The 24,894-nt window shown below is 53.0% G+C and overlaps 1 protein-coding gene across 2 annotated transcripts; it reads left to right on the top strand.

The window, feature by feature from the left end:
- The first annotated feature begins 7,260 nt into the window (after window positions 1–7,260).
- Window positions 7,261–24,061, top strand: CNDP2 (carnosine dipeptidase 2). 2 transcript variants are annotated; one of them, XM_032470459.1, is made up of 12 exons: window positions 7,261–7,331; window positions 10,007–10,096; window positions 11,178–11,321; window positions 13,934–14,096; window positions 16,206–16,294; window positions 17,960–18,160; window positions 19,214–19,298; window positions 19,623–19,783; window positions 21,566–21,730; window positions 22,581–22,722; window positions 22,976–23,123; window positions 23,461–24,061. In XM_032470459.1, the coding sequence occupies exons 2-12, from the start codon at window positions 10,037–10,039 to the stop codon at window positions 23,528–23,530; spliced, it is 1,428 nt and encodes a 475-aa protein (XP_032326350.1). In that variant the 5' UTR covers window positions 7,261–7,331; window positions 10,007–10,036; the 3' UTR covers window positions 23,531–24,061. The 2 variants fall into 2 exon arrangements, with proteins under 2 accessions (XP_032326350.1, XP_032326351.1); XM_032470460.1 differs by lacking the exon at window positions 7,261–7,331 and adding an exon at window positions 7,785–8,795.
- Window positions 24,062–24,894: the final 833 nt, after the last annotated feature.

The following is a 24,894-nucleotide window of genomic DNA, read 5'->3' as shown; positions in this document are numbered from 1 at the left end:
ACTGGGTATTCCTTTTTCCCATTTTTTTCTATGTTTCTTCCTCTTTCTACTTCTCTGCTTCCTTCTGGAGGTCCCAGTAGGTACCAAAGCTGCTCTGGACATGGGTTATGGGCGTGTCTGTTGGGATGGTTGTATCGGGGAGCCCTTGGGCATTAGGTCAACTGCAGTGTTCTTGAGGGCACAGACGCACGGTGTGGGGGTTGTCCTGTGCGCTGAGCACGTGACTGTGGAATACATGTGCACTGGCTTGAGTAGTGTCCCCCAAATTCACATCCACCCGGAATCTTGGAACTACGTTTTTTGCAGATGTAATTAATTAAGATGAGGTCTTACTGGATTGTTGGGGGGGGGGATCCTAAATCCAGTGACTGGTGTCTTTATGGGAAGAGGAGAGGACACACAGGTAGGAGGCCGCGGGAAGACAGAGGCAGAGACTGGAGGGTGCAGCTGCAAGCCAGGGAACTCTGAGGAACACCCGGGAAGGCCGGGAGCCACCAGAAGATGGAAGAGGCAGGGAGGCGTCCTCTCCCAGAGCCTCCAAAGGGTTCGCGTCCCTGCGATGCCTTGATTTCAGACTTTCAGCCTCCAGAGCCGTAAGACAATGCATTCTGTTGTTCACCAGCCGCCCAGTTTGTGGGAATTTGTTGCAGGAGCCCCAGAACCTAATATTTATTTATTATAAATAGATTACTTTGAGAAACAGTCTCGGGGTGGCTGAGTATACGTGCAGTCACGGGGGAGGGAAAACCTCCCGCTGTTGATGCTGGAAGTTACGTGGCCTTTGTTTCACGATTAGAGATGAGACCCAGAGGCCGCTGGGCCCAGGAGGGCTCATGTACTGAATTAGCTGGACCAACTGGAAGTGACCCTGAGCCCAGCACCGTTCTGATGGCTCGCGGCTGGAGGGAGGCACACATCTGAGCGTGCGCAGACGTTGTCACCTAACTGCACCGTGCTCTGGATGGTGGGTTATTTTGTTTTTCCCAAAGAAGACACTGAAATTTTTCAATCTGTGTTTGCAGACTTTGTGCAGTAAACACAGAGAATTGTTTAACGGGGTTCGCCTCCCCCTGGCCAGTCTCTTCCTCCAGCCTTGGACAGATCGTGATGGCTCAAAACACACAGAACTCTTGACATTTTCTGGAACATTCAACTGTTTCAGTTCCTTTTGCTCATCCGGGGATTTTAAAGCTGTTTATAGTCTGACACAGGATAGGTTTTGCTGTTTTGTTTTTGTTTTCCTTTCACTTAAAAGACAAGCTGGGAAAATAGCCTCAAACCGCCAACAAAGTATAAACGAATCATGAATTTTTTAAAATCCCCAAGTATATGCTTTGTTTCTTAAATAAGAAAGTGAAAGGTTGGTGGGGAGCCAGTCAATCAAAGGAAGAAGAAGAAGGGGAAGGGGAAGGGGAAGGGGAAGGGGAAACCTTCATCACCTCAGTGCGCTGGCTCAGAAATAGGTGAAGACGGAATAAATCGCGGGCCACAAAACAGCGTGTGCTTAGAGAATTGTTCTGGCAGAAATCTGCTGTGCGTCCTTGGTAAGTGGGTATAATTTCCGGTGAGCAAACATGCTTCTCTTGTGTTTTATATCCTTTGCATTAAATCTGAAGTCAGCTGCAGCAGGCGTCGTATGCTGTTAACTAAACTCGGCATGTGGATCCTTTTTAAATGCTCAGTGCAAGACGGGGAGCGGGGGTGCAGGCTTAAACATCAACAAGTTTTTTCTTGGTTAATTAGTGAGTATAATCCTTAAGTATTTGGATATTTTGAAACATAATTGAGAAATGAATACTGGTATTATTGCAGCCAAGAGAGAGGATATCAACCCAGAAGACTCATCGCCAACTCACAGGTGAGTCCTGACAATTTGTCACCTTATAAAAGATGACAAATCCCAATTAACAGTATTAGTGGCCAAGCTCCAAAATCAGTTTGAAATTCTCACGACAGTGTGGAAATTTGCACACATTTTTAGAGGAGAGTAGACACAAAAGATTAAAATCTAAAGATATCATTCAAGGACACCTGATAATGTAAAACCAGTTGGAAGCTCTGTGAAAAGCGGTCACTTGCCCCACTGGTAGCAGGTCATCTCAAAATCTGTAAAAGAATTGAAGAGGGGGCTTTCTTCCCCTTCTGTCCAAGGACCGTGTATATGGCAGAAATTCTGGGTTATGTTAAGATTTTGTTGGGGGAGGGTGGAGGAGGGTTGTCCTTTTTGCCTTGGTTGCAATTTCTCAAGGCATTTGATTGCCGGTGGACATTTATAACTGTCAAAAGTAGAATTTTATACATTTATTCAGAGGCCCACCCTCAGGCGCTGAGTGAGACTAAGTCTTGAGCCTTCTGGGAGCCTGTAGGTATAATTTCCTGGATGTATAACTTCACGGCCAACGCAACAAGATGGTGGGCGGGGTGGGGGAGGGTATTTGAACTTTCCTTCCAAGTCACTACACCCGTAAGACACACCTGTTGGAGGGGATTCTCCAAGGAGAGGGAGGAAAGAACAAAAGGAGGAATAGTTTTGTCCATCCATCCATCTGTCCACTCCTTCTCCAAGTGCTCAGAGAACATCAAGTGTGTGCCAGGCACCAGGCTACTTCAGGACTTGTGACCCAAATTCAGCGTCCTCAGTTACCGCTTTGTGTCAGTAGGACACAACTGTGACCTTCAGAACACTCTTCCCGAAAGATCTTTGTGGCAATCAGGAACATCAACAAAAACGTATTTCTGAAAAGTGAAACATTAAAAAAAGAAAATTCAGCACTAAACTGACAACAAGGCTCCTATTCAGACACCCGGCAGCCAAACTCTATCTCCAGTGAAAAACACGTGGCCAAGAACACCTGCAGTAAAACGGAGCGACCGCCCGGGGTGCCCAGGCGCGACGGCTCAGGACAGAAAGCCAGCACTGCGGAGCCCAGATGTTAACTGTGGCACGTGGGTGTCTGTTCCAGGTCCACGGTGCTTTTACTGACCTTTGTGAACAGCTCACAAATATCAGTGGAAACAGCAAAGCCATGTCTTGAAGCTCTTTCAGGCTCTTTGAGCTTGCAAATCTTCGGCATAGTCAGGGTAGATTTCACTGAATTAGAGCGAATTGCAGGGGTTTTATGAATTCACCAAATTGACGTTTTTGAATACACTCGGAGTTAAGGTGTTGTGTAACTGTTCCAGGCCAGAAGGCAGGAGATGCCGATGCAGAAGGTGAAGACCAGACCCGCTGCAGCTGCTGCTGGTGTGGGTTTTTGTTGGTGGTGGTGTTGATTTGGGGGGTGGGGGTGGGTGGGGAGGCACCGTCATTGGAATAATCGGAGTTTTCTTTGCAGTGGTGATTTAAAAGCCCTCGTTTCCATCTCTTAACTGCCCACTCACATTTCTCTGCCCAGGTTGGCACCTCCGGATTCTTGGATGCAAGGCCACCCCGGAAACTGTTAAGTCAAGAAGTCTGTACTGAATCCAGGGGTAGCTTTTGTCTTGAGGATAAAAGCAGTTCTGTTTCTTCAACTGCAGGGACAGAGTCCCGACCTGACCCCAGATGGAACGGGAACTTCTGTTGCTTCCGACAGAATCACCAGCGAGCCAGAGCAAACTCCCGCCTGCTGAAACCTTCCCAGTCTGTGTCCTGCCCCCAGTCCAGCATGGTCATGTGCAGAGTGCCACGCCCAGCTGTGATGTCACCTCCTCAGCCAGGTCGGGCTGCACCAGATGGGCACCCGACCCAGAGGCAGCCATCAGCTGCTGGCTGCTGGCCTGGAGAGAAGCCGGCAGGCCTTCTGCCCAGTAGGGGAATTGATTCCTGATGGTGACCTGCTAAACCAATCACATGCTCTCTTTTGAGAAATATTCACTTGGACAAAGAAAACGAATTCTCTGTGTCTGAGATGTGGGCTCCCCAGGTGGCCACTGGGTCATCAGCGCGGACGCTGGCCGTGTGTGGCACCCAGCTCTCCGTGGGTGGCTCTCTCTAGAAGCCCCTTCCATCTTAGCACCTGCATACTTCTCTCTTCCTGGGAGCTAAAGGCCGAAACTGGGGGCTCAGAAGACACACTGGGCATGGTCCTTACCTTGGACATGTGTACTAGGGAGAAGCTGGGTGGGGGGACTCAGACAGAACAAAGGAAGGTTGGACTCAGTAAAGAAGCTACCCTACCTTTCCCAACCAATGTTCAATCTTACTTTTGAAGTATCTTCCTGGGTTGAGAATAAAACACAAAGATATTTGTTAAGTAAAAAACCTACAGCTCAACAAGAGTGCCAGACTGCCCTGCGTGTCGGAGCCTTTGCTCTGGAGAGAGAGATTCTGGGCAGAGACCTAATCCCCAGCTCGTAGGGAGGACAGAGGACACCGTGGCTCCTGGATGCGCCATGCAGGGACACACACCGGAGGGGCCACGGCAGGTGAGTGGAGCCCGCGGTCCCTTCGTCAAAGCTGTTCCTTCTACTCTGTCTGGACTTCACACCTCCCTGGGGTGGAGACAGTGAGACCACAACTGAAATACGAGGGGAACTAAACAGTTTCCTCTCAGCCTTTGAGTCTCCAAGGGTGGCCTGGTCCCCATCTTAAGAATGGGGGATGGTGTCTGACAGACGCCCTGCAGGGGCCCCACAGAGACCATTCATGGGGGGATGGAATTCAGCAGCCGCTGGAGGCTGAGGCATGTGAAGCACATGGACGCTCCTAGGCCATCCTACTTGGCATCCTTCTCTGCATCTAGGTACTGGAGAACAACCAGACTTTCCACAGTGGCCTCTGCCCAGGGAAGATCTCAGTTTTCCAAGGTAATGGGTGCTCCCATGGTCTGTGTGCGTAGTTAAACTCGGTTAAACGGAACTGATTAGGAGTCTGGAGACTAAGTTCTGTGACTCGTGCTGGGATCTGAAAGTCGTAATTGGAAGCATGATCTAACGTTTTATTAATGGATCTGTAATCAGTAGTAACTTTCATGTTGCTAATAGTCCCTAAGTTCTCAGAATAAGTCACACCACTTCTCTTTCTGAAGCACCCAACCTCTGGTCACCCGACCACATACTTCTTTGTTTTCTCTCATAGTATCCCTGTTCCCCCAAAAGTCCAGCAGGGAAGAGGGGAAACCTGTTTACTCAGCTCCTTAAACTATGATCTGATTGGTCCCTATGGAGCGACCTTGAGAAGCATCCTGGACCCAAAAAGGAATGGACTGCAGCGCCACCTGCTGGAGATTCCCAGCTGTGCACCTTAGGTTTAAATACTACCTCAGTTTCTTAATTGCCAGGTAAGGCAGGGGTCTCAGACTGAAATACTGGGGGCGCAAGAAGACTTTTAAAGGAAGGTTCAAAAAGTTTTAAGGGCACCAACTTCCAGTTGCCCAGATTCCACGTGAACTCGCTCCTGGAGCAGATAAAGCTGGGAACAGGCCAGCAGTGGAGCTGTTTGCTGTCCCTCCTGCCTTTCTGCTCTCCTACAAGACACTCAGTGCTACATAGACTGAGTGTTTGTGTTCCCCCAAAATTCATGTGTTGAGACCTAACCCCAAGGTGATGGTATCTGGCGGTATCTGGGCCTTTGGGAGGTCATAAGGTCATGAGGGAAGAGCCTCATGAGTGGGATTGGTCTCTTATCAAAGAGACCCCAGAGAGCTTTCTGCCCTGTGAGGTTACATGGAGAAGACAGCTATGAACGAGGAAGTCTCTCTCACCAGACGCTGAATCTGCCGACACCTTGATCGTGGACTTCCAGCCTCCAGAACTGGGAGAAGTAAATTTCTGTGATTTATAAAGTATCCAGTCTGTGGTATTTTGTTACAACAGCCTGAACAGACCCAGATGCTCAATGCCAGGCTTTGCTTTAAGTGCTGTACGCTTATTAACTCTTCAAAAAGCCAAAATGTTCCAAAGGGACAGTTTGAAATACCGCAGTATGCTATTAGAGACCGCCACCTTACTCGAGGCCACCTGTGTCTGTTGCATATTTTGCTTTATTTCAAGGGGTAGGAGGTACAAAGTTCCACCTTCTGACAATTAATATATTTCCAAGTAACAGTTCTATGTCAAGAGTAAATTTTCTTAACTTTTATTCAGATTTGCAGAAGAAACATTTTCAGTAACTTTCGTCAAATGATTATTAGGTACTGTAAATGCATATTCACTTTTTACTTGGACCCAAGCTTCCTCTTTTCTCTTATTTATTACCAGCACATACCCATAAAATTTTAGTAAACCTGTATGTGTTATGGATTCTACTCGCACTTTTTTCGCTGTTTTTCACCAAATCCTGTCTCATTACAGCGATAACCTCATTTATAGATACCTGAACTATTTTTTTTAAAGCCTAATAGACATGAGTAAAGGATAGCCTTCCAATATATTACTCTAAATAGCTAAAAATTCTTTACCAAAGTGTATATGTAGGTGGTTTTTATCAATCATGTACTAATACTTGTAATGAGAATTTAACCCAGAAGAAAATAATTAACATTTAGAACTTTATGGTTACAGGAAAGTACACTAATTTAAAATTTTACACATATTTTGTTGCAGAGAAGCATGTTGGACCATCAATAAAAGACTATCAAGTATAAACATGTTACAATTTGACAAAATCCTACGAGGGATACAGATGAAAATAGGTTTTCGAAGGAAAAACAAACCATGTAAAAATTTAGGTAATTTTATTTTAAAATATTTACGGGAGTTGAGAAACTACATCCCTTGCAACTATTAAACCTGTTATTAAAACAACCAAGAATGCGAGAGGTCTAAGAGTTTTGCCAAATTTGGGGGGGAACACAAAAACGGAGGGTAAGAAGTAGCCGCTAATAAGTAAATGGTGGCCTACTTTCTTCATATATTCCTAGGATTATTGGACTTAAATACTAAAATATTTCCTTAGTAACATGCTGCTGAAGGCTTTGCGAACGAAGTGCCAAAGCTAAAACGGAAACGTGCGCTCCTCAGGGGCCCGCGGGGATGGGGACTCTCGGCGGGAGGTCGGAGGCCCCCCCCCTCCACGCTCCAAGCCTGAGGGTTCGGAGCGGGTGTAGGCGTCCCCACTTCGGGCCATCTTTTGGACCTCGCGCGGGCGGAACACGGAGGGGAGGTACCCAACCCGCTCGCGCACCAGAACCGCGGCCTCCCTAGTCCGCGCCCCGCCCAGTGGAGGGGCGGGGGGACGCTGTCTTCAGCAAGGCCTGGGATTGGTGGGCGGTGCGGCGGCGGGGGCGGGGCGACGCCGGCTCTCCAGACGCGTTCGGGGATTGGTGGACGGGGCGGCGGCGGCGCGGCGGGACCGCGTGGGGGCGTGGCCGGGACTTGAGGTGCGGGACCGGCGCGGCGGCCGCGGGCGGGTGAGTGGCCTTTCCTTGCGGGCCGGGCGGGAAGCCCTTGGGGGCGGAGGGAGCGGGGCCGAGGCCGGAAGCGTGCGGCCCGAGCCGCCTCCGGGCGGGGCAGGGGAGGCCGGGCGCTGCGCGGCGGGCCGGGGACGCAGGCCCGGGGAGGGCCGCGGGTGGACAGCCTGACGGGAGGAGAGGGTGTCCGGGTCAGGTGCGGCCCCGCGGGGGTCCGGAGAGACGGGGGCGCGCACGCAGCGGCCTGTCGCGCTCTTCGCGGCGAGGCCCGTGGGAAACGAAGCCAGTGTCTCGCCCGCAGAGCCCTTCGGCGCGGGCCTGAGGTGGTGCAGCCGGACGGCCCGCGCCCGGGGTCAGGGGTCGGGGTCTCCCTCCCGCCCTCAGTTAAGGCGGGAGGTCGCAGCCCTCCGCTCTGGGCGGGCGGCGGTTTCCTCATCCGTCAAGTCGGGGGTGCTTGGTCCCTGGGGCCCCGGGCCTCGCAGCAGCGCCCCGACCCGCCCGCACCGGCAGCCCTGGGTCCTGTGCTGACGCAGTGACCTGGGGGAGGTTTTGTTCAGGCCTCTGTCGTCCTAGACGTTTGCAGGCAGGAGTGGCGAGAAGTTGTAGGACTGTGTCCCTGGGATTCACGGTCTAGATTGGGCACGTGAGAGCTTCCCACCCGTTTTAGTGGTTTTCACACACTTTTGAAGCCATGATTCGGCTGTTTACTCCATGTGTCCTGAATTAATGAGGGACAAGGAAGAGGGCACTGAGAACTGAAAGGATCACTTGTAGGCATTGCTGGATGGTTCCAGGTGCTGCCAGCGTCACGTCTTCCCCTCACACTAGTTTCACTGTGGAAGTTGTTGCTTACTCCCCTTGGAATGTAAGGATTCCAAGAGAGGAGTGAGGCTGGCGGTCATTGCCAGGTGGTAATACTTGCTTTTGTTCACGCCAACTCAGGGCGTTTACCCTAATGAATGGGGCTTTCCAGGGCATATAAAAGTGGCCCCATTTAATGGCTTTGGTACTGGCGGTGGTGACACAGGAGTGGCCCAGAACTGTGAGTGGCAGGGAGAAAATGGATGTGTCGTAAGCTCTCCGGCAGGGTCAGCAGTTCAGAGGAGGAATTTTTTCCCCCAGCCCTGATGAGCTGGCATGCAGAGCTGAACAGTCTGGTCTGTGTACTCGCCTTTGGTAAAAAGTGCAACTTAGACATATCTTTGACTTTAGTTGGAAGTCAAAAGTCAAATTAAATTTGGCTGCAAAGAACATAATGTTAATGAGACTATATCACAGAGAGCTTGGGATTTGTCGTATGTAATGACCAGAGACTCATGAAGAGTACCAGGTGTAGCACATGCTCCTGCTGAATAGAGTTTTATGGAAGTACGTAGCATTCCAGTTTACGTGTTTGGTGATAGGTGCATGAAAATGTGACTTACGTGCAGTGCCTCCTCAGCATTCAGGGGCTCGGACTTTCAGGTAAGAGCTGCAGCTGAGACAGTCTGCGTTGGCTGGGAGGCGTGTAAATATTTGTGCTCTGTTGTGGGCGCTGGAGGAGGCGGCAGGAGGCACTGAGGACTGAGTAGTTTGATTTCCCGTCCTTAGTGAAGTGACACGGCGCTGCCTCCGTCAGCTGAACGGCTGCCATGCCTCCGTCACAGTGGGTAAAGTCACTCATCTGTTTAGAGATCACTGTAGCATCCTGTACTGAGAAAAAGTGCTGGTTAACTCCAGGATGTCGGTCCACAGGTGTTCCTTACCTGCTGTCCCAGTCGGGAACTTGGTAGATGTAGTGGGACCTCGGGGCTCTGCAGCTGCAGTTTGAACCACGTCCTGTCCCCACGGTGTGGCATGTGCTCCCTGTCGCCGAGCTCTGCAGTCACTGCAGAAGTCTCAGTCCTGACAGGCTGGGCTGTCAGTTGGACGAAGTGGGGAGAACCACACTTGAAAGGCCCAGTTCCAGAATTATCTTTGCTTCATATTGATTTCAGTTTTCGGAGGTGGTGAGTCGGATGGTTTCTTTTCCCCTGTGTTCGTAAGGTGCAGCAGGATGTGCTGGGTCTCATGGGTGTTAGAAAGTGCGCCTGGGATGCTGGGGTTCCCTTGTCTTCCTCAGGCCCTAGTGGCATTTCACATGTTGTCTTGGTGATTTCTGGACCTCGGCTGTCATGGTCCTGCATGGGCCTAAAACTGAATAGACGCTCCCCTCGTTGGCTGCGTTGTCCGTCTGTGGCGCAGACACAGGATGTGGTGTTTTTCCCTGGGAGCCTTGGAGGGGTTTTTCCCCCGTGTAACAGTAAGTGGGAGGTTCTCTGTGCTCTTTAAGAAAGTAAAATTACATTTAAAAAATACTTTAAATGCCAGTGTGTCGGTGCTACTGGGAAGTGCCTGCTCTTAATTTACACCAGAGTGTCTTCAGCTCAGACCCGTCTTTCAGTTACCTGCCGTTTTGACACACAATCCTGTGCACATTTTCCTTCTCAGAAGAGAATGGAGATCAGCCTGAGCCTCCCCCCACTTCCTAGAACTGTCGTTTCTGCTGAGGTCGCTTCCTGGAGTCCTCGTGATGACCGTGTTGCAGTGCTGGTCGTGGGTGGAGTGGTTTATGATCCTGAATGAGTGCCTCCGGGCCTGCTGATCACTTGGGCCCCGTCTCTAGGCAGGACTAACAGGCTGTTCTTCCTTCCAAGAATCTCCAAGGTCTGCGGTCTGGTTGAAAGATGTCGGCGCTCACTGCCGTGTTTAAGTATGTGGATGAGAATCAGGACCGCTACATTAAGGTAAGGAAACATTTACTCTGTTCATTTTGGTCCCATGGGACTCAGAGGAACTTTCAAGAAGCTTATGTGAATTACGCTGTTCTCAAGTAGTAACAGTATCGTCTTGAAGGAGAAAGACAAGCACCAGAATGATCTCCCTCACATGTGGAACCTGAAAAAGTTGAACTCGCAGAAGCAGAGAGTGGGGCGGCGGTTGTCTGGGGCTGGGGAAGCAGGGAGGTGTCAGCCAAAGGGTGCAACTTTCATCAGTTACAAGATGAGTAAGTTCTGGGGATGCGGGGTACCTCATGATGAGTGTGGTAACAGTACTGTATTTGTGCTTTGAGATTGCTAAGAGTGTATCTTAAGTGTTCTCACCACCAAAAAAAAAAAACTAAACTAAAAAAATTGTCTAAAATTCTTTTGCTCTCCCTGCTCTTTACAGCGTAAGTTACTCTTGGCTTTTGACAGACAGTCTTTAATACATGTTTCTAGAAATAAGAGTGCTAATTCAAGATTTTTGTTTATTCTTATGGTAGAGATAAAGAGCTATTTTACATTTAGCATGTTTTAAATGATTCAGTAATGTTATATATTTGTCTGTTTCTTGATGTTAACTTAAAGGATCCTGCTTTAAAATGATTTTTGGTAAACATATTTCAGACAAAATCTTCCATGTTCTCATCCTAAAAATTATATTCTAGAGAACCTGGCCATTGCCATGATGACAGATAAGCTGATTTGGACTGTGAAAGTGTTGGGTATTTTCTGTAGCTTTCAGTTGTCATTTTGTTAGATTCAGATACAAATGTTCGTATGGAACTTTGTGCATCTTGCATTCACATCATGCTTAATGGTTAATGGTTTTTCTGACGTGCTGTGAAGTTCCCAGCACAGGGTCTGTACAAACAGTTCTCTTAAATCGATTTAAAACAAAAAGCAAACGTGATGAATCTCTTCTGCGTCTCGTCAATGTGTTCCAAATGGAGTGGCTGCAGGGAACAAGTCAGCTTTGTGGGCCAGATAAAGGCTCAACTGTGAGTACCTTCCTTCCTCGGGGACCACCTATTCAGAAGCCCTTTTGCTGATTGTCCACACACAGAAGCTTGCGGACTGGGTGGCCATCCAGAGCGTGTCCGCCTGGCCCGAGAAGAGGGGGGAGGTCCGGAGGATGATGGACATGGCCGCCGCCGACCTCAGGCAGCTGGGCGGCTCCGTGGAGCTGGTGGACATCGGGAACCAGAAGGTAGGGGCCACGACCTGCCCGCAGGATCCTGCTGTGGGGTGGATGGGACCGTCTTTGCTTCAGACAACCTGCTGGTCTTTAGAACAAACTAGAAGGGCCTGATTTGGGTGCTAAACAGAGATTTCTTGAGTTGGATTGGTTAGGGATTTTGTGATATTCCTCATTTTTCTCCAGGAGGGGGAACTGTTGAGGTTATTCGAGAACTAGTGAACGTGATGGCCGTTGTTAGACACTGCTTCCCAGAAATCAGCTGCTTTCAGACCAGGAAGTCACATTCTGCCCGTTAGATATAAAACTAATGAAGACTTGACTCACCCCGCTGTGTCTCTGGTGGCCCAGCTAGTAGAAAGCTTTTTCTTTTCCCAGAAAAGAGCTACTGTATGTGTGGGGCTCAGGGCTCGGCTGCATTTCAGTGCAGGAATCCGACAGATTCTAACTGGAAGGAACAGTCTCACTTTGTGGTACATTATTCCAGTATTTTCGTTTCAGATGATTTCAGTCTCTTGTTAATTACACGTTTGTGCCATGTATTTTCAAAGTCGTTAACACTTTTACCTTTCAGGGTGTGACTGGGCTTGGCTTATCTTGGTTCTCTTATCTGATGATCTCTGGGTCAGTTGAAATCAGAGTCCTGGGGTTTTAGGTGTGGACGTTCAGCCCTCTCTGCTCTTTTCATAGATGGAAGGGCCCAGAGGCCCAGGTGAGCTGCATCTTCCAGGGAACCAATAATAGGTCTGACTCCTAGTCCAGTGTTGTTTGTGTGAGATTTCTTCTGACCACAAATTTAATAGTTAGCTTAAGATTGCTTAAGATCCATTATAGCTTCCAGGCACTTTTCCCCACTTATGAGAGGATGAACCAAGTTTCTTTGTTATTTTCTGTTAGGAGCACACTTGACTTGCTTCTGCTCCCTTTTTTCCTAATATGTTATTTAAAAAATAAAGTGTAGGTGGCAAATAATTTTGAAGTGTTGTTTCGTTAAAATAGATGGATCTGTTCTCTTTAACATAGCCGTTAAATGAAGTTCTTAAGAAAGGCCCCTCCACGAAAGACTAAAATGACTACCACACTATTTGAATTATGTAACACCTGTTTTTACCAAGGAGTTGGCCGCTTTCATCACTGTTAGAGAAGTTTTGTCTTGGTCTTCTCTTCCCATCGGTTTGGGTTCATTTGGCACAGGAGGCCCTCTTTCAGGAGTGATAGTGACTTATGGCAGGTGTGCAGGTGGAGGAGTTGGTGTCATCACAGGTACACTCAGAGCTGGGGGATCTGCAGGCTCGTGGAGGAGAGAGGATGTTGGGAGTTGTGGTGGGCAAGGCTCGGGGGCTGGTGCTGACGTGGAAAGGCTGATTTGGGGCTCTTGGGGCCTCCTCACCAGTGCCAGAGTAGGAGCTGTCAGGTCAGGCTGGCCCACAGCCCATCCGCTACCCTGGGCAGTTGGTGTGGAAGGCCTGGCCCGAGGGCCTAAGCTCCAGATGGAGGGGCTCAGAAAGTGGGACAGTCATGGCTCCTGAGCCAGAAAGTGACGGAATGGCCCCCGGGTGCTGGTACAGGGTCAGGGGCTGGGGTCGTGCGGCACCGTGGGCAGAGGGAGCAGTGGGGGCTCCTTGTAACGGAGTCGTGCCCAGGCAGGTGCTCTGGGAGGGGACAGCCTGTCACCTCTGTAAGTGTTTTGCCGTGTTCCTCCTCTGGACCTGGTTCTGTGATGTCTGGAGTAGTTGGGGAAACCCAGACAGATTTGCAATTTCCAGCATGAATTTCAGTTCAAATTTACCTGTGGACCCAAACAGCTTCTTAGAAAATGCTGAAGTATTTCAGAGGAGCCACCGGAGTAGATATTTATGTAGAGAAAACCTGGAATTTAGAAATCATTTTCCTCTGAGGCAAGCTAAGGGCTGTCTGTGACTAGAGAGCCACATCCCGTGTGAGCAGGGTGGGTTTGGTTTCAGGAATGATTCTCCGCGCTTTGGCTACTGGTTGTGCTCACGAGGGCAAGCTCAGCCCCAGGTGAGGGCAGCTGCCTTGGGGTGGGGTGGGGTGGGTTGGCGTGGAGCCAAGGGCTGCCCTTGGGCAGCTGTGGGCTCAGCAGGAGTTACTTAAGTTGGTATTTATGAGTAGAGTGTACTGGAAAGACAGATTTCTCCAGGAGTGCGGCTACCGCTGCTTGGTTAGTGTGGCTTCCTGTGAATTTTAGTCCATCATGTCCTGGTCCACGGCCCTTTCTGTGCATAATTGTAAATTTGAGTGCAGAATTTCAAAACATGTCTTCCGCTTTAAGATCACGGTGGTTTTTACCCATTATTTTAGAAAATGATGAACTAAGTTGCAGCCTAGACTCAGCTTTTATAATGTGTTTTGTTATAGAAAAGTTTTTTTTTAATCAGCCTTTAAAAATTTACCAGACTGCCTACAGTTGGTAAACATAATTCAATCTCTGAGCTCTGGATTGTGGGAAAGTATATCCTTGTTAATCAGTGACTGAGTTGAACAAGATGATCTTGAACTCTACAATAGAGGGGACTGATGACAGGTAAGAAGGCTTGGGGAGTGTTAATGACATCTGCTGTGAACACCACACCCTTTCAGCAGAGGCTGTCCTCTCCCCCCAGCTCCCCGATGGCTCAGAGATACCGCTTCCTCCCATTTTACTGGGCAAACTGGGCTCCGACCCGCAGAAGAAAACGGTGTGTATATATGGACACCTGGATGTGCAGCCGGCAGCCCTGGAGGATGGCTGGGACAGCGAGCCCTTCACCTTGGTGGAACGAGATGGTAGGGACACTGCCTGGAGGAATGTGCGGGCTTGTGGGGTCTCCTTTAGGAAGTGCACCCACAGTCTCCTGGTTGTTACCTTTCCAGAGCTAGGTGTTCTTCCATAATCTAGAACTTGGGTTCTGGAGGCGTCACGCATGCGCACCTGTCGTTGAAACCTCAGAAAGCCTCCTCTCCTTGTGGAACCGGGTCTCGTGGCCTCGGGTCTGCTGGGCTTCCCTCTGCGGCTGACACTTTCTCCAGAGGCCCGTTCTGAACTGAGGCTGTGCAGCCCTCAAACACCTGTCGTCTGAGTCTGGCCCGATTCGCGGCTGTTTCCCTGGTGCATTTGAGCAGCTCCCCTTAGGGCTCTAGGGAAGTGGGGAAGTGTTCTCCCGTCCCTGGCGAGGGTAACCTCAGCAGAACCATCCAGGACCTCCCCCTGGGCTCTGCTGGCGCCTCGCCCTCCTCACCATGTCCCCGCTTTCTCCTCGCTGCCCCCCTGGAGGGGAGGCTCCTCCTGCCTTCCTTCCCGAACGTTCACATTTCTGTATTGACCCAACCTTGGGCCAGGTGGAGAAGCCTCTCGGTGTGTACCGGCCCCTTGGGCTGAGTCCAGACTGTCTTGGTATGGCCTTCCTAACGGGACACGTCGACTTTCTGTCGGAGCCTCCCCTGGCTCAGCGTCCGTTGGGTCGTGACTTAGAGCCACATCTCTGAGGAGGTTGAGCCCACACCGTGGTCCCCACGTGCACCTGCTCACTTGTCCTCAAGGACCTGGGCTCCGCTTGCCACTGTCAGGAGCAGAGTTCTGTGTCCCCTCACTGTCTTCCCCACTCCTGCCCGGGAGCCCAGAGGTCATCCTCGTCCTGCCCCGCTCTCCCTGCTTTGAGGGCCCTCCCTGGCCTACTGAGGTTGGGTCCTGCGCCGCCTCCCCTGCCCCATGGTGACCTCCACGTGCCATCTCTGCTTGGCAGCTCTCAGGATACTTGGGGGTCCTGCCAACCCCGTCTTCTCTCCCCTCACTGCTCCTCTTCCACCTGGGCCACCTGCTTCTGCGCCAGCCCTGGTCACCCCCCGCATCCTCTGGAAGGCCTCCCACTCATCCCCCCTCCCCGGCCCCCGGACAGACACACTGACAGACACGCTGGATAGACTCAGGAATGGATGACCCTGGAAAGACTCCTCGTATCCCAGATAAGCTGCCTGGGGAACACCCGCGGGCATGGGGTGCCCGAGGGCAGGAGTACCCCATGGTCACTTGGTTGGTGTTTGTCACAGGGACAGGGACGCCTCTTGGGAAAGCTCTTTATAGCTTTTGTGAAAAGTAGGCTTAGTTTATAACAAGAAATCCCCAAAGCAGTGATGGCTTTCAGCCTCATTCCACTTTGGGGTGGGTCATGTTGAAACTGCCAAACATTAAAAACAGGCTAAGAATGAGGAAGTCAGAGGACTGGCCAGGACAGACCAAGGCGGGAGAGGGGCTGCCTTGAGCACAGGTCGCCCGGGGTTCTGTCCTTCCTCTGCCGTGCCCCCCTCAGGCATGTGCTGCATCCTGGCTGGGAGAGGGTCCAGGCTGTTCTCCCCGTGCGGCCGATACCCGGCCCCAACACCCATCTTTTACAGAGGCCCAGAGACGCTGTGCAGCGGGCAGTGACCCGTTGCCCTGGGGAGAAGCAGCATATCAGTTGTGTTCTGTATCAGGTTAGGCGTCAGGTTGTAGCAGAGGTGAGGCCAGGTCTCCTTGGATGGTGACACATCATGGTTGCCACATACCTGCTGCCTGTGCTTGTGAAACAGATTTTAACAGAGTAGCCTGGGGCAGTGATCCTCTGGAGCTCGTGCCCTGAGGCAGTGGGCCCCTGACCTCTGGTGACCACTTGTCCTCTAGGAGCGGGAGGGAACGTGGCAGCACCACCATGGCTGGATCCAGCGAATTCTCTGGTAGATCCTAACCGTGGTGTTGGATGGAGACTCCATGCTCCAGGTGGGATGAAAGAGGGCTTCTGATGTGAAGAAGTCTTAGGACTGCTGCGTGCAGTCGTGCGGGATGTCATCACATGCTCACCAGACAGTCTCCTCTGTGTTCACTGAGTTGTCGCTTGACGAATTTGCTGATTGCTGTTCTAGGCAAACTGTATGGGAGAGGAGCAACAGATGACAAGGGGCCAGTGGCCGGCTGGATGAACGCCCTGGAGGCCTTTCAGAAAACGGGACAGGTACGCTACCCACACACACCTAACGGCCCGATTCACCTGTCCCATGGGTGATAGCTGTTCCCAGCACAGCCTGCGAAGATCAGAGGTCCCTGGGCTGGAGACAGCCAGCTTCCCCCAAAACCGCATCAGCACAGCTAGGTCACGTTGCAGATTGTAGGTTGTTTTCCTACAAAAAAGTAAAGATGAAGCTGTTTTACAGTTGCTCAAAGGTCAGCCTGTTGGTGACTTAGCAGGGACCCAGCCAGCAGGGGGAGTGAGAGTTCTGGTCTTTGGCTGCGCCTTAGGGGTGCGCCCTTGTTGGCGGGTGCGTGACCTGGGCTCTGCAATAGTGGGAAAACCCCTTACTTTATCTGTGGGGTTTTTATCCTCCTAAAAATAAAATTTATTTTTAAAAATATATTTCCCTGGGGGTGGGAGTATAGCTCAGCATTAGAGTGTGTGCTTAGCATGTGCGATGTCCTGGGTTCAATCCCCAGTACGTCCATTAAGAAGTGTACACATATTAATCCATATTATAATATAGTAATATATCATTATTATATTTTGTAATCAATGTGTTTATTAGTACATATTGATACATAAATATTTCCTTAACTGAAACGTCCACTCCTTGTTGAAAGTTTGTAAAATGCAGAAAAGTAGAGGAAAAAAAGGAGTGCCTAGAATCCCAACCCCCAGAAACTTAATATTTCGTTCCTTACTGATTTTTTCAACTCTTTTCAGCCTAATTGTGATTATAATGTGTAGATAGTTTCTGCATCTTGCTTCTGTCTTGTGTTGTGGTAAGAATAGTAAGACAGGTGTTTTTGTTAGGACCTGGAGAGGCAGATTGGAAGAGGGTCCAGGCTCACTGGGCCAGCATGGGAAGGCGTCCCTCCTGGCGGGCACCAGGGGCTGTGGGCAGCCAGGGGCACGGGTGGCTGTGTGCAGGTGGCGCCGCCCAGCGCCCCCGCTGACACCTGTCCCACAGGAGAGGAGGAGGGGGCCCCGCGTGTGCTGAGCAATGTTGTCTGGGGGCAGCTCTGGACTCAGACTCTGCAGACGGATCCACATGGGTCTGGCCTTCCATAGCCGTCACCATGCTCAGGTGCAGCTTCTTGTCCCCACCTGTGCAAGGGGGCCAGCTGGTCCCCGCCCAGCATGGGGAGACCTGGAAAACCAGGTGGATGGCGGCATCTGAGGTCATTGTCACCTCTCTAGGAAAAGGGCCTCCGATGTGCAGGGTTCGGGTTGTCAGGCAGGAGCACCTTCTGAGTAGGGAGCTTGCTCATGCGTGTGCTTGTGGTGGCCACAGTGGTGCACGTGAAGGCCCTGGTGTTCTCTGTGTCGTGGCCTTTATTTTAGAGAGAGCAGCTCAGATTTGCCGGAGATGCTTGATTCTTGCTGGGTGAGCACGGAGACCCGTGAGTGGGAAATGGGGTCAGGCCGTGAGTTCCTGGAAGGAGTCCTGAGGATGGCCACAGCTGCAGCCACGCTTGTCCCCTGGCGGCCCAGCGCCTAGGGACTGAGGGGCACTGCAGGCCACACACAGCCTCCGGGGGGTTGGTCTGGTGGAGGTTGGGTGTTTGAAATTTGTGCTTTCAGAACATTTGTGGCTTCCTGTCTGTTCCTAAGAAGTAAAGTGCAGGAGCTCCGAGTACTGATCTGCTCCCGCTCCCTTCCCAGGAAGTTCCCGTCAACATCCGTTTCTGCCTGGAAGGCATGGAGGAGTCTGGCTCCGAAGGCCTGGACGCGCTGATCTTCGCCCAGAAGGACACGTTCTTCCACGACGTGGACTACGTCTGCATCTCCGACAACTACTGGCTGGGCAAGAGCAAGCCCTGCATCACCTACGGGCTCCGGGGCATCTGCTACTTCTTCATTGAGGTGCGTGCAGGGCGGCGCGCGTCCCGGGCCATGCAGGGTCCTGGGGCATGCAGGGCGGTATGTGTCCCGGGGAAGTGCAGGGCCGTGCAGGGCTGCGCAGGGCGGCGCACGTCCCGGGGTCCCTTCCTCTTCTGCGCTCGCAGGAGGAGGTACTGGAAAGTGACCCTGGCACCCAGTCGTGAAGCACAGCCTGCCCAGCCCCAGATCAGAGGGACAAACCATCGCACTGTCCAGGCTGGACAGGGTCGAAGGTCAGGTTTGTAGGCCGGGAGCTGGGGCCTCGGGCAGTGAGGACAGATTATATGTGCGCGTCTGTTCGAGGCCAAGATATATACAGAGTCATTCAGGAGTCCTTGCTTTTAGGAGTTAGAATGTTCATGTCCTTAAGCTCTTAAGCTCTCATCCCTCGACTACCATCTAGAGGGAACCAGGATGTGCCCTGGACTCGGGATCTGAGGAGGGCAGAGCAGGAAGGCCGCCAGGCACACCCGCCTCTCCCTGGCCCGGCAGCCGGGCCTCAGTCTTTTCGCCTGAGGGCAGGGGCCCACCGCACAGGATGACTGATGGTTTGCTTAGGCCATGTGGGAAAGCGTCTCACAGCTGACATGTGCCAGGAGGACCATAGTTGCTACAGCCCGCTTGCCTCCCCGCCGGCCGCCGTGGGAGGGCAGCAGCCCGCTGGCGGAGGGAGCGCTCTGCTGTGGTTTCACAGGGCGGGAGCCCATGGGGCGGGTCTGACCAGTCTGCTGCCTGTCATGGTAGGTGCGACCCTTGTGGCAGGTGGTGCAGGGTCTTTGTGAAAACTGCTGGGAGGCCTCCGAGCGCCCACGCTTTCACCCGCGGGCCTCGGTGCCCCTCCACCCGTGGTTGGCGTTCCCGGGAGTTCTGTCATTGCCGCCACAGCTGTGTGACTTGGGAAGCGCCTTGCTTTGCTTGTTGAGGGAGCAGCTTTTCATTCTGAATGTTGTCTATTGTGTTTGCTCACTGGCCTGTCACGTGACAGGGATAAGCTCCCATGAGCAGCCGAGCAGGGTGGCCTTTGTGTCTGTGCAGGTGGAATGTAGCGACAGGGACCTGCACTCCGGCGTGTATGGCGGCTCCGTGCACGAGGCCATGACCGACCTCATCACGCTGATGGGTGAGCGTGGGTCCCGTCCCCATGTGGACTGCGGAGGAAGGTTGGAGCAGGGTTCCACTCGGAGCGTCTCTGTCCCTCTGTCCCCCCAGCTCACATTGTTCCCTGTAAAAGACCCACGTGCTTCATTTCTGCTTCCCTCTTCATCCCTGGAGCACCAGACCCAGGACCCTGGGTCGTTCTGGGAATGGAATGGTGTGGTGAGCGCGGGTGCGTGGCAGTGCCCGGTGGTCGAGCATGCCCGGCTCTCACACACGGCATCTGTGTGAGCACGGCTCGCTCAGGACCGCCTGCTGCCATGCGCTCATCCTGCCTGTTCCCCTGCAGGCTCCCTGGTGGACAGGAAGGGGAAGATCCTCATCCCCGGCATCAATGAGGCAGTGGCCCCTGTGACAGAGGAGGAGCTGCAGCTCTACGACCAGATCGACTTTGACCTGGAGGAGTATGCCCGGGACGTGGGGGCAGAGACCCTGCTGCACGACTGCAAGGTGTGCCCGCTGCCCTGTGCCCCGCCCGGCTGGCTGTGTGCCCTGTCCTGGGACCCAGCGGGAGGAGCCTGAGAGCTGGGGAGCTGCGGGTGGACCCTGGGTTGGAGAGCAGTCAGTTAGAGTGGACGCCCTGGGGAACACCATGTTCCCGGATGGGAGCTGGGAGTCCTTCAGCGTGTCAGATGTGGCCCGTTGACAGCTGGGGAGCTGGCAGGTGTGCGTAGAGGCAGGCGCTTTTTCCTGGCTTGCCTGGGCCAGGTAATCCCCTCACTGCTGGGCCCAGAGATGATGTCAACTGTTCCTGATGGGGCAGGTGCTCAGGTGGAAACTGTTTGCACAGAATGATTACTTACCTGTTAAGAGAAAATTGTGTTGTGACTTTTCTCTTAATTAGTGTAGTTCCTGGTTTTTAAGATCCGGATATAAGTTCACAAGCTGGCAATTTAGCCAGCTTTAATTGGACTCCGGTGACAGTCCCTGGGGGTACAAGGGGGTGAGTTTCATCTCTGCAGGTGGCAAATAGGCAGAGAAGCATTATAGGATGTGTGGAGGCCACTGTGGGTGGTCCAGGGCCTGGGATGGGGAGGCCTCGTCAGACGGGAGCCCCGTCTGCCATGGGGGCTGCAGGACACAGTCAGGGCTGAGCAGTGGAGCAGGGCCAGCTGTCCCTGTTTGTGGGGCGGGCTGGCTGGGCAGGGCCTGGGGTTAAGACTGAAAATGCCGGACGTGAAGCTTTCCGTGATCTGCAGAGGAGCTTGTCTGCCGTCCTGGAAGATGGCTGTGACCAGTTTTGAGTAGAGGGATGAGCTGATCAGACCTCACTTGTGAACAGATTACAGATGGGGGTGTGGCTGGATTGGAACCGAGGCATTGAGGTTGGGGACCAGTTAGGCCGCTGTAGGGGAGAGCGCCTTGAGCTGGTGGTGTGGGAGTTGAGGAAGTGGGGGAGGGGGGCTCCTCAGGCTCAGGACACATCGCAGAGTGGACGGGACCAAGTGGAGTCAGGAGTTCACGGTGGGCAGTGGTCGGCTGGGTACTGATGCTGTGGGCCAGGAGAGACGAGTCCCGGGCAGTGGGGAAAGGTGGGCTCCGGACAGACTGGATCTCCTCCTGCTTCCTGCTGCCTTCACAGAAGGTGCCTGGTTTTGGGTGTATATTCTTTCCCAATGTCACTGGGCTCTTTGGTTCACAGACAAGTCCAGAGAAGCGGCTGAGTCACTGAGGAACCCCAGGGTCCCCATGAGGTTTCTCTGCTCTGGCCAGCCGTTCAGGCGGCCACGTGTCCTATCACGTCCTGGGCTGCTGCTGGAATGTGTAGGGCACGAAATTTCAGTTGTTTGGGGTAGACACTTGGAAGACCGAAGGCTGCTTGGTGCCAGTCCCCTCAGCAGACCATGGTCACCGGCCCAGGACACAGTGGATGGCCCTGGCTTCCCTCTCTCAGGAACTCCCCCCATATTCTATGTCCTTTAAGCCCAGGACCTAGGGAGGGGTTCACAGATGGCCTGTGTCGCACCCCCATCTTCCTCCTGGTGCCCCAGCTCTGCAGCAGCTCAGTGTCTGGGACCATGCCTTCCCCCTTGATTCTGCAGAGCTGGCCAGCACAGCCCCTTCGATGGTGTGTCATAGCAGCTACCGGAGTGTCTTTGGGGCTGGCTCATCTCATCCGCCCGCCCTGCCGGGGTCGGTACCGCCTTCCTGTGGGTGTGCAGCCCCAGGCCGGCTGATCTCCTCTGTGAGCAGACAGTGTTGTCCCCAACCCGCTTTGTCATTTTTCTGCAGAAAGAAATCCTGATGCACCGATGGCGGTACCCGTCCCTGTCCCTCCACGGGATCGAAGGTGCCTTCTCTGGGTCGGGGGCCAAGACTGTGATTCCTCGGAAAGTGGTCGGCAAGTTCTCCATCAGGCTGGTTCCTAACATGACTCCGGAAGTGGTCAGCGAGCAGGCATGTGGGCACCGGGGCGTGGGGTGGGGTGCTGTGCACCGGCAGAGACTTTCACCAGGGTTCCTAACGACAGGAAAGCACAAACCTAACCTTCCACACTCCATCCTTTGGCTCTAGGCAACTCAGCAGTTACTAAAATAGGTAGTTCAGAAGCTGATCAAAGATAACAGCCATATGAAAAAGCGTCGTGTGTAAGTGACCTTTGTCACTGCTGAGGTGTGCTAAAATCTGACTTCTGTCCTCATGCTAAGGCTTCAGGGCAAATGCTGACTTTGGGCTGAATATGTTATGGTGAAAGTCATGGGCCTCTGGGCCGTGGTGAGCAACAGAGGGAAAAGTTCAGAGGGCGCAGATTCCTCAGGGGACAGACTCCAGCAGCTGAAAGTCAGCCAAGCTTGTGGGGAGCAGTCACCCGCCCTCATCTGGGGAGGTTCCGGGAGAGAGGGAGTCAAGATCTTGCCTGTTGGTGGAGGAAACCGAGCCCTGTGCTCCAAGCTGAGGACTGAGACTTTGCCATCATGAGGTGTCCCTGGGTCAGACCTGGCTCTGTTTTTGGTCTAGATGTAATCATTTTATAAAGCAACTCAAAGGACTTTTTTTTTTAACTTGATTTAAATATCATCATATGAGAACATCTATGTAAAGGGTGAATTTTTTGAAATTAAAACATAATGGATTTTGTTTTTTGACAAAAGTCCCTTTTACTGTTGTCACAGTTAAGCCAGACAGTGTTGAGCAGCAGCAAATGTGACCCGTGGGAGACCTGTTTAGACCCGTTGTAGACCCACTGGAGACTCTGGGTGAGAGGCCCGGCTCATCAGACACCGTGACTCTTCTGTTTGTGGTTCAGGTTACGAGCTACTTGACTAAGAAGTTTGTGGAACTACACAGCCCCAACAAGTTCAAGGTGTACATGGGCCACGGAGGGAAGCCTTGGGTGTCCGACTTCAACCACCCCCATTACCTGGCTGGGAGAAGAGCCCTGAAAACAGGTCAGGTGTTCTCCTCGGGGACGTCCCCGGGGCCCCAGCATGTGTGGTAGGCCCTGCCGGACCGTGTGCGCACATGGCTGTGTTAGCTGTGTCTCTGCAGGCTGGGCTGGGCCACCACCCACCTTGAGAGCAAGGCTGCTGTCCCCAGACCTCACACGGGGCCTGGACTCAGGGTCACTGGGCAATAGGGTTGAGGCAGATCCCTAGCCTCACAGCCCAAAGCTCACTGTTTCTTTCATTCCACTCTCCCCAGTTTTCGGTGTTGAGCCAGACTTGACCAGGGAAGGCGGCAGTATTCCTGTGACTTTGACATTCCAGGAGGCCACAGGCAAGAACGTCATGCTGTTGCCCGTGGGGTCAGCTGACGACGGAGCCCACTCCCAGAATGAAAAGCTCAACAGGTGAGGACAGAAAAGAGGGGCCATCTTGGGGTACGTGGGGTGGGCAGGGACGGGGGAGAGGACGGAGACCTGGGTGTCAGGACACACATACGCAGACAGGCAGGAGCCATGGTCCAGGGCAGCCGCTTCACACCAAGTGCTGGGTGATCCCCCGCGCGTTCTGGTAGGCCAGGACTGCTGCTGGTCCCTGGTGGGGCGTCGGGCTGGACCTGCAGTTGAGAACCAAGGCAAGCGGCACTTGGGGCCAGGACGGTGGGACATCAGTTCCAGAGAGAATGCAGCATGTGTGCCCGGGCCTCGGGACACCAGCCAACGTGGTGACTGTTCCTCCTGTCAGGCACAACTACATCGAAGGAACCAAGATGCTGGCCGCTTACCTGTACGAAGTGTCTCAGCTGAAGAACTGAGCCGCAGCCTCCGCCCTCCACCCTCGTTGTCTTCCGATGGCTCAGCAGAGTGGAAGCCTGTCCTCTCCTCCTCTTGTCCGGTTCTGCAGACTTCAGGATGTCTTGGTGGAGTGACCTGTACTGGGCAGTGACAGACGTTTAGTTCTGGGGCTTGGGAACGACCCCGGATGACAGCTGCGCTCTCACAGGTGGGCAGCACGACTTGGTCTCCGGAAGATGGGCGAGGCCTCCAAGCACACGTTCTTGTGTAGGAAGTGCCACTCGGGGTAAAGAGCCCCTGGTGCTTTCTGGTCCCACTTCTGCCCCGAGTCAGGGCCGTGCGCACGCGGAACATGCAGTCACAGCGCCTAAGGCCTGGACGGCCACCTGCTCTGTCCCTCACTGTCTCGTGCGCGCTCTGTCGTCCTCTCCAGACTGTGAGCACTGCTGCTGTCCTTATCTCCTCCTGATCTCCGCCCCTCGAAACCTGAACCTGACTGGGAGGGTCATTTGGTCTCAATCTGTGTTGCTCAATAAAAAGGAAAAACAGCCTCTGGAGGAGTCGCTGCCTGTCCGCCTGCCTCCGTGCCCCCTGCCCCCGGCGTCTCGGGAGGGCCGTGCTGCGCTGCGTCATGCCGGCTCGGGGCCAGGCGGGAGGGGCCAGGGCTCGGAAAACCAGCGTGGTCGCCTTTCCCCGTCTCACTCAGCCCGCCCTGTCCCCACTCACTGTGCTGCCAAATCACAGAAGAGCCAGTCAGGCTGGTTTGGACAAAACAGTCCTTTGGCCCCATTGATGGAAGAGACCGGAGTGAACTCCACCAACAGGAACCAGGCCCTTGTCTGTCACAAAGCCTATGTTTTGTCCACTTTGCTGACCATCTGGACTCCTAGGCTGGGGCTGGGATGGGGAACAGGAGTGTGTTTATTGGGCCCTGCCATGCCCGACACTTAATAGAACAGAACGGAAGTCGCGCTTTCAGTCCCCGTGACCTCTCACTCCCTCACTTCCCCAGGTCCCCCTCTGCCCCTGGTGTCACCTCCACAGCCCCTAGCCTCCTTGCTAACCACCCCTCCTGGTCCTCGGGAGGCTTACCCAGGAAGACAGTCTGATGTCAGTCACCCTGCACCCTCCAGGGACCGGGCCCTTGGGCCTGCCTGCGCAGGGTCTCTGCGCTTTACTTCCAGTTCACGTTGGGGGCTGAAGCTTTGCTCAGTGCTGGTGACACTCACCCCTCCAGCTGTTCCGCGGGAGAGCTGCCCTTCCCCAATTGCCCTGAACCGTGTCACTCAAGGTAAGGAGGCTGACTCCTAGTAGGGATCCCTGCCCGGTCTTTTTTAGAAAAAGAACTGACCAGGCTGCATTCTTGACTTTGAAGAGAAGCGGC

Source organism: Camelus ferus, chromosome 30 (genome assembly GCF_009834535.1).
Source record: "Camelus ferus isolate YT-003-E chromosome 30, BCGSAC_Cfer_1.0, whole genome shotgun sequence".
In the NCBI taxonomy this organism is placed as follows: Eukaryota; Metazoa; Chordata; class Mammalia; order Artiodactyla; family Camelidae; genus Camelus; species Camelus ferus.
Note: the sequence above shows the minus strand (reverse complement) of the source record. Positions and strands in the feature narration are given on the sequence as shown.

Coding starts and splice junctions, on each gene's coding strand:
- CNDP2 (XM_032470459.1), top strand. CDS start 10,037: ATGTCGGCGCTCACTGCCGTGTTTAAGTATGTGGATGAGAATCAGGAC. Junction 18,161..19,213: donor TCTGCTACTTCTTCATTGAG/GTGCGTGCAGGG, acceptor GTGTCTGTGCAG/GTGGAATGTAGCGACAGGGA. Junction 22,723..22,975: donor GAGAAGAGCCCTGAAAACAG/GTCAGGTGTTCT, acceptor CACTCTCCCCAG/TTTTCGGTGTTGAGCCAGAC.